Raw genomic sequence first — 9,235 nt, 5'->3', positions numbered from 1 at the left:
TTTCCCTCCCATGGTAACTTCTATCCTAAATGTAGTGGTTATCATCCCAACCCATTAAAAAAATAGATAGATACATAGATAGACAGATAGACAGATATCCATTAACAATAAACAGTACCTGTTTGCATGTTATCAATTCACATTACTGGTCCAATTGCTTTTAAAAACTATTTTCTGTAGTGTAGTAAGTTTTGATGAATTGTGGGTAAAAGAGTATTGCTTGATGAACTGGATTGCTGTTAGTTGATATCTAGTACCAATGGATTTTTCAGGGCCTGGCCACGAGAGCAGTGTTTCTGTTCCTTTTATGTTCTATAGAAAAGGAAACATGCCACCTGAGTAAGTTAGTATTTGCCAGTCATTTTTTCCCCTTCTGGAATATATGTGTTATTCTGGGAACTTAAAAATGATGATTTGATAAGCTGTAATTTATATTGATGTGCTTCTATTCTTGTCATAAGTCTTTTCTTTTTGTATCTAGTGTTTAACCAGGGGGAAGAAGGTACCTCCTGGTACATTATTCTAAAAGGATCAGTGAATGTAGTCATTTACGGCAAGGTGTGTGTATATATATATATATCTATGTGTGTCTTTTTCTTTTTGAGTCTTTATTATGCTCCACTTACTAGTGTAGCTCTAAGCATTAACAATTTAGTGCTACCATTAAACTTGCAACAACATTGTTACTCGATAAAGTCATTATAGCATCTCTAATCATAAATTATCTAAATTATTATACTCAGAGTGGTATTGAACTTTCTGGGGCCCATCCCTTATAGATTATAATGTATACATTTAAGTTATTCCATAGCCCATATCACTCAATGAAAGGAAAATGAAACATTACAATTTAATTGTGTAACTCCTCTTCGGCATCCCTGGGTAAAGCCCATTTGTACATAGTGTGTTAGGCGAACAGGGTCTTGGGGGTGAGGTGGGTGGGTGTTGGTTCTGTTTCAGGGGTCATCTTCCTCTGAATGTTTGTTCTCCAGGGTGTGGTCTGTACCCTGCATGAAGGAGATGATTTTGGCAAGTTGGCGCTAGTGAATGATGCCCCGAGAGCTGCCTCTATCGTTTTGCGAGAAGATAATTGCCATTTCTTACGAGTAGACAAGGAGGATTTCAACCGGATTCTGAGGGTAAGTCCAAGGCAAAGTGTGGCTGAGGGGCACCCCATTTTTCCTTTTGCAGGAGAAGAAAAGGCTTGAGTGTCATGCTAATGGAGCAGTACAGCGATTAATGAATGCTCTAGGAACAAAGAGCCTTGGTCACATACCTGGGATGTTCACTGTGCTGCTGTGCATTCTGGGGCCCAGAGGGGATATTCCAGGAAAGCTGCACCTGGGGCACGCCAGGCTAGACCAAACAACCCTGCACACGCCTGGCCCGGTCCATCAGAATAGAAGACGTAGAGGGACTGCCTTGCAAATGTCCATGTGATACCTTCCTGACTCCTGTCTTTCTCTATCATAAACCTTTCTAGTCTCCACCTCCACCCTCATCCCAAATCTGAGCCTTTCTATAACAGCACACACTCTCTCGAATTAGTCAGTGGTTATATTTTAGCGGGAATTAATGTTTATCGTGGTTACTCTAACCCAGGGGTCCTCAAACTACGGCCCGCGGGCCACATGCAAATACAAATATTGTATTTGTTCCCGTTTTACTTCAAAATAAGATATGTGCAGTGTGCATAGGAATTTGTTCATAGTTTTTTTTTAAACTATAGTCCGGCCCTCCAACGGTCTGAGGGACAGTGAACTGGCCCCCTGTTTAAAAAGTTTGAGGACCCCTGCTCTAACCAAGCATTTTTATTTCAAGTGCTTTATGTCAAATTGATTCACACTAAAGGAATGTCAGACTTTGACAAGTAGGTGAAGAGTAATTGCATTTAAAGTTGGCTCTGCAGATGGGCCTAACCTAAGCTTGTTACGGTATTTATGAGAGTGGGTGATCTTTAGAAGAGACGGGCCCTGGCCTTTCCCCACCATGCAGCCCCTGGTCCCTTGGGAAGAACCATCCAGCTGATGACAGTGTCTCAGGGGCCCATACTGCATCTCTCCCTTGCTAGAGTTCACCCTGAGACATAGGCCCTCTAGGATCACTTAGCTCTGTTCCCTTCCCTGCTGGCTCACAGAGCAAACTCTCTTCTCTGCCTCTCCCACCCTTGGCATCTTTGTCCATCCTACCTGAAAGTCCAAACTGCAGCTTTTATGTTTCTGGTACATTTGACATTATTTAATGATGATTTACAACATCATTCTCCATTCCTTATGCATGGACACCTATTGCTACACAGCCTTACATATCTGCCTTTGGTGGCCCAATTTCTGACACCAATGTTTGTCTTAGGAATGCATTCTCTTAATGCAAAGAAAGTGTCACTAAAAACTATACCACTGAATAATATAGAAAAAAATATCACATGGAATTTGACGTGGTTCTTATCTCTTTTAAAATAGGGACCAAATAATGAGACAAAGCACATTATATTTTTTAAATTAAGTATTTAAACGGACAGTGAAATTTAGAGGTAAACTTGAACTCTTTGAGGTTTGCACATATAGAGTTTACATTTAGCCAAAAAAATTCTTTGAAAGAATCGCATCAGGACCATTATTACTGATGTGATTTATAAAATTCTTCAAAATAACTGAAAAAAATGTTTTTAACACATTTCAAACTGATTTTGTAAATAATAATAATAAAATAATTAAAGTCTTTCATTCAGAGCAAAAAAGTAGCATTCCCAAGAAAGTGAAATGTCCTCATAAGAAAAGCAGAATGGAAGAACTTGGTTGAAGCTAAGTGCTATTGGCCAGATATTTTTATAAAGAATAAATGCTTTGTTCCCTTATCTTGCCGCTGTGCCACCCTCTCCCAGAAGTTTCTCAGAGCACAGCCACACTCCTCCCTACTCTGCTGATTGTCTGAACTGGGGGTAAATGCACAGCTTTAAAACCACATGCCTGACCCTCATCTGGTCCTCTCCCTGGCCATTCCAGCCCTTGACTTTGAAAATGACTTAATCTGTAGACACAACGATTAGCATCACAAGCACCAAATGAGTTTCTGAAGCATCTGAAATTTTTTTTCATTGTCTGAGAAAACGGCAGCATCTGTATGTGGTGTAATTTGTATTTGCAGGACGTTGAGGCGAATACAGTCAGACTGAAAGAACACGACCAAGATGTCTTGGTGCTGGAGAAGGTCCCAGCAGGGAGCAGGGCTTCTAATCAAGGAAACTCACAGCCTCAGCAAAAGTAGGTTTGCGTCCAACGCTGCAATCGCCAGACTATGATTAACCTTTTCACATGGCATCATCATTTCCACAATCGCATGTTCTCCCTTTCTGTGGGAGATGGCAGTGTGTGCGACTGTTCTCTCTATTGACTAATCACACAGTTTGTGCAGTATAATGTATCCATTTCTGGCACTGTGTTTAGCGTGGTGCTGCCTCGCGTAATGGGGGAGAACATTCCCCTACTCTAAAGATGCTCTCTGGATACAGTGTTAAGTGTGGGAGCTTTGGAACAGAAGGCATCGGAGAGAACAATGGAAGTAGGAATGCCAGGCAGCTCAAGGGCATGGAGACCCCAGGTGATGAGACCCGTTGGTATTTGAATTTTAGAGGGAGGATGTCTCAAGAAGTGTTTTCATCTTGTTATCAGAATGAATATCTTTGACAGAAACCCAGATTTAAATATAAGGTAGACTTGGATCGCAGCCTAGAAGCATACCTTTGGCCTCCTCTGTCCAAAGGGTACTTGCTTCTCAGGAGCTGTGTAAACTTGGGTCTGTACAGTATGTGTATGTTCCATCCTTTGCAGCAACTTCCTACTTGAGACTCTTTCATCAAGTGCACCAACAATTGGATGGTAATACAGGAGAATTAGGAAATGCAGCTCCAAGAAATTGTAGAAAATCACAGAATCTCGTTTGAAAATGAAGATTAATTTCCAATCTTAGGATAATAAAAACAGCAATTCTGTAGCTAAAGAAATGTCACCAAATAATATGTTGAAAAAGGAATGCATCCCAGTAATCTTTCCTTCTTTGCCATGTAAACAGGGTGTTTCCTTTAATCAGGACACTCCCCATAACTGATGGACTTTTATTGTTTAGACTAAATGCCTAAGGCTCAGATATTTTCATCTGGATGAATGGACATATTTACAAGGAAGGTGGGAAGAAATAGAATATTATTGAATAGCCATAGCATATTTTGCATATCCTATATAATAAAAGGCTAATATGCAAATTGGCCAAACAGTTGAACGACTGGTCGCTATGATGCGCACTGACCACCAGGGAACAAACACTCAACACAGGAGCTGCCCCCTGGTGGTCAGTGCACTCCCACAGCGGGAGCGCCACTCAGGCAGAAGCCTTGAGCCAGGCTCACGGCTGGCGAGCGCAGCCGTGGTGGCAGGAGCCTCTCCTACCTCCATGGCAGCTCTAAGGATGTCTGACTGACGGCTTAGGCCTAAGTCCTGCAAGGGCTTCTGGACTGCGAGAGGGCGCAAGCCAGGCTAAGCCACCACCCCCCCCAGTGCTTGAATTTCGTGCGCTGGGCCTCTAGGATTATATAATCTCTTATTACAACTCCTTTCAGCAGATAGAAAAATTTAGGCTCAGAGAAGCAAGTTACTTGCCCAAGATTACAAAGCTTATAAGGATAGAGCTGGGATTCAAGTCCAGCTTGATCAACGGCCATGCCTTTTCTCCTGCAGCCTTGCAGGTTATTATAGCAAAACATGGTGTATAAATACTGAATCCTCAACATTATGTAGTAAACCTTGCAAACCAATATATTTCAAAAGGAATGACATAAAATGGACTATATAAGACATATCCTGCCCTAGCTGTTTTGGCTCAGTGGATAGAGCGTCGGCCTGCGGACTCAAGGGTCCCAGGTTTGATTCCAGTCAAGGGCATGTACCTTGGCTGCGGGCACATCCCCAGTAGAGAGTGTACAGGAGGCAGCTGATCGATGTTTCTCTCTCATCGATGTTTCTAACTCTCTATCCTTCTCCCTTCCTCTCTGTAAAAAATCAATAAAATATATTAAAAAAGAGTAATTCACTATCAAAATTCTTTAAAAAAAGACATATCCTTTCACTTACAAATCTATAAATGACCATCCAGAATTCTTCATTATTTTTTTTCACTGACATCCATTCTTGAAAATGTTCATGCTCAATTTTTTTTATGTGAAGGTTGGGGCTGTCTCCAATGGTTTTCCTTAATGCTCTTACATAGAACTAGGACATTTACGGTGATAATCTGCATTCTTTAATAATGCCTCAGGTGTCTCAGGAAAATTTTGCAACCTGAAAAGGGAAACCTTGAACATTCTCCGTAACCTTGAAACATCTGGCCAAGAGGTCCCCTGGAGGTCCCCATCTTTCGCCTCTTCGTTTTGATCTTCATGGCAGAATGATCAAAAGCGTTTGCTGTTACAACATCTTCCATTCAGAGCACAGTCCAAATATAGATTTTTTTTTTAATGAAATCAAACTAAAGGGAACAGAAAAGGAGAGGCCATGTGTATTAAACTTATTTTAGGGCCCGGATCTGCTTTCTGTTATATCTCCTTATATGTGTCCTCTAGACCAATCCAAATTCCTTATATCATTAAAAAACCTGGCATGTTCTCAGCATTAAGAAATACCAGTGAGTACAAAATAATGCGACAGCAAAGTCCGTTTCCTGGAGAATACAAAGCTACTCTCTCAGGGTTATTTTCCCATGTTGAGCTTCCCAAGCCAGACCAGAGTTGAAAGGAGAGGCTGTGTGAGTGAAGTTTGGCCTGATCTTCTGGATAACTTCAGTAACATGGCAGCAATCTTGTCTATGGATGGACTTAAAATTTAGGAACCATTAGGACTTCTATCTCCTCAGAAATTGTCCTTTTTGAACTTAAAGAAGGTCACTTTTGGTGCGATAATGATGTTATTTTTCTGATTCCCTTTTCCCCTGAGAAATCCAGAAAAGTTTCAGAATTGCCTAACTCTACCCAAGCCACTCACTGTGAGTGTGATAGTCAAATGTCAATTGCAAGACAGCATTTCTCATGATGGATCAACTTTATGGAGCCCTCCAAATTTACCATTCTGGTTATCTTCAGCTCTGTGGTCATGTGGTTTTAGTAAGCAAGAAAGAATTTCAAATGACTGTGTTGATCATCCTTAGACTATCAAACTCCAACCTGTTTGCAGAAAGATAATCTCTTTCAGGCTCCCTCCGCCCCCCGCCCCCACCCCCCCACACACACCTTTTGTTGTTGTTGTTGTTGTTGTTCTAGGTACAGATGGAAGTGTCTGATTTCCTAACTTCATTTCCAGACTTGATGTTAGGGGAAGATTTTCTGTCACAGGCTTCAACCCTCACAACTTGGATAATGTAACCAATTGGGGTTCTCTTTAACTTGGGCTAAATTAGCTCCTTGTGCAATAAACTGAACAGAGTCGTGCTGTCTGGTCTTCAAGTCCCTCATTTAAACAGAGGTCAGCAGTAGACGCCTGGGAATGCCCAGCCTGAAACAAAGCAATAACGTGATGTTTCAGTCGAACCCAGAGCTGCAAGACCACACAGATGGCTATGCCTGGCCAGAAACTCCCTCACCCGCAGCCTTCAGAGGTCCTTGCCTTAAAAGAACGTCCACACCAGACAGCCCTCCCTGGCGCTCACAAGAGGGAGAGGTGGGTAACAAGGCCACAGCAGGGGGAGCCACTAGAGGGAGCCTTTGGTAGCAAAAGAAAGATCCCCTGGTGTCAGATGGACCCTGTGGCCAAGTTTAGAGAGACCACTTCTATTCAGTGAACTGATAGGATTCCTGGCCTGCCGCGCTGGTCTTTCCTCTTTCTGACCAGACACAGTACCCTAGGTGAGGGATGTCCACACTGGGAACACAGAATGTGACGCCAACCTTCTGTCAGAGTTAAACGTTTACTAGCAGCAGCTGCCCAGCACCATGGTAAATAACAAGTAACTGGTTTATAATGTAACATGTTTACACTCCACATAAAGCTCATTTTTCAGAAAAAAGGCAAACAAGTTCCCTTCAGAAGGGGTTTTCCATTGCACAGCGACTTCCTGTTCAGAATGGGTTCCAAGTACCTACCAGGGGTGGGCAAACTTTTTGACTCGAGGGCCGCAATGGGTTCTTAAACTGGACCGGAGGGCCGGAACAAAAGCATGGATGGAGTGTTTGTGTGAACTAATATAAATTCAAAGTAAACATCATTACATAAAAGGATACGGTCTTTTTTTTTTTTTAGTTTATTCATTTCAAACGGGCCGGATCCGGCCCACGGGCCGTAGTTTGCCCACAGCTGACCTAGACGCAGCTTCTGCCTGGTGCCCAGGATGCCCTTACAGTGACCTGAGACTCACACTGTGCGCTGCCCGGGGCTCCCACCAGGGACCTCGTGTTTAGGAACTGTGTGACGGGGGGCCTGATGCCTCCCCTTGCAGAGCAGTTCTCCACCTGCAGAATAAAGCTAACATTTAACTAGCAGGAGTACAGGTGAGGACACTGCTCAGTGCCCACCTCGTTGTCCGGGGCACAGTCAACATTTGACAGATGTGGAGCGCCCCCTCCCACCCCAGGTTCTTACCATGTGGCCAGATGCTGCTCCCTTTCCAGCGCATCTGCTGAGCACCATCCCAGAATCATGCATTTTAGGAGTCGCTGAACACACACAGAAATTTTTTCCCTTTGAATTGTTGATAGTATTTATAGATATGCCCTCTCTTTTTCTCAAATATTCACTGCCTACAAGATGAAAAACCATTGTCTTCTACCTTACTTACTTTGAGAAAGGGGTCATGCTTTTGAAATTAAAGTATTTTTTTCCTATTTCCCCTCTTCTTCACTAGTCTCCAAATCCAGGCTTCCTCAACGATTATTTAACTTTTCAATTATTTTTGCCCCTGTGTACATGCACACATGTGTAGACATGTACACACATACACTCACACACAGAGTATGTGTTTTTAAAATTTTTTGTTAATCTACACCTGAGGATATTTTTTCCATTGATTTTCAGAGATAGTAGAAAGGAGTGGGGGGAGAGACAGAGAGAAAGAAAGAGAGAGCGAGATTGATGTGAAAGAGGCACCCATTGGTTGCCTCAGCATGTGGCAACCAGGGCCAGGGATCAAACCTGCAACCCAGGTACATGCCCTCAACCAGGAATCGAACCCGAGATCCATCGGTGCACAGGCCAAACCTCTAACCACTTAGCATACTGTCCAGGGCTGACACAGAATAGTTTTAGCTAATGGTTGCCTTCCAGGTAGACTGCACTTATTACCTCATTCAATACCAGAGTTGCTTCATGCACTCTCCCTCTCTGTTTTCACATGCAGATGGTTGTATGTTGAACTGCCTCTTCTTCACTCCCTCAGGCATGAGGTTAAAACCCTGAGATTTAATATGTTAGGGAAATTCTTGGGATTTCAATGCACTACCTCCAAGGTCTCAAACAAGAAAGGATGTTGGTGAAAAGGCAAAAGAATTTAGGTTCTCCTAGAGCCAAATTCTACCACTGCTATATGAACATAAGAGACTGTTATTTTCATTGTTGTTTTTCTTCCCTATCATTTTGCTGTGGATGAAATGCCAAGCAGAAAAGCAAAGTCTGAATTTTGGAATAGGAGCCCCATATCCTCTTAATGTATTTTGCCTCTAAGTTTTCATCCACTGTTTTGTTACCATCTTGAATATGACTTTGAAATAACCCACACTCAATTTTAAAAATAAATCCTTTCATGCTGATTGAAGATCTGCATAGATGGATCTTCTGAAATAATAACACCTCCCCAAAAATATATTTGACATTGAAATAAATTATGTGAATTTCCTGTTGCTGACTTATTGCCTATTCAGATGCTATTGGGGTTTGCTTGTTTGCTCATTGGTGTTTGGGTTTGGGGGTGTGTGTTTTTCTCCTGCTTTATTATTAGCTGTATTTCCAAAGCACATGCCAATGTACAGTTGGAAAAGACAGAGCATTCCAGAAATAGGCAGGGGAATCCACTGTGGGACTGAGATTTCGCTACAAGTAACCCATATATGGGTAACCTAGTTTACTGTCGCTTCCCCTTTCTGCTCCCCGTGCCTGCCCTGAATTGCCCTGGGATTCACATGCCTCTTCTCATTCCTCTCGGAGCAAGGCTGGAGCTGCTCAGTTCCCAGCCTGCCAGAGCCGCTCTCCAAGAAGTTTAC

At 42.6% G+C, this 9,235-nt stretch overlaps 1 protein-coding gene across 7 annotated transcripts in view; it reads left to right on the top strand.

Annotated features, from left to right (window-relative positions):
* RAPGEF4 (Rap guanine nucleotide exchange factor 4) overlaps positions 1-9,235 on the top strand; it is a 225,534-nt gene that overhangs the window by 154,568 nt on the left and 61,731 nt on the right. For all 7 annotated transcript variants that reach the window (XM_006760619.2, XM_006760617.2, XM_015561981.1 and 4 more), the window contains 3 exons: positions 482-558; positions 993-1,139; positions 3,148-3,263. In XM_006760619.2, the coding sequence (XP_006760682.1) occupies positions 482-558; positions 993-1,139; positions 3,148-3,263 (340 nt within the window). The remainder of the gene's footprint in view (positions 1-481; positions 559-992; positions 1,140-3,147; positions 3,264-9,235) is intronic.

The sequence above is a fragment of the Myotis davidii genome, unplaced genomic scaffold, assembly GCF_000327345.1.
Source record: "Myotis davidii unplaced genomic scaffold, ASM32734v1 scaffold370, whole genome shotgun sequence".
In the NCBI taxonomy this organism is placed as follows: Eukaryota; Metazoa; Chordata; class Mammalia; order Chiroptera; family Vespertilionidae; genus Myotis; species Myotis davidii.
The sequence above is the reverse complement of the archived record's forward strand: the minus strand, read 5'-3'. Positions and strand labels throughout refer to the sequence as shown.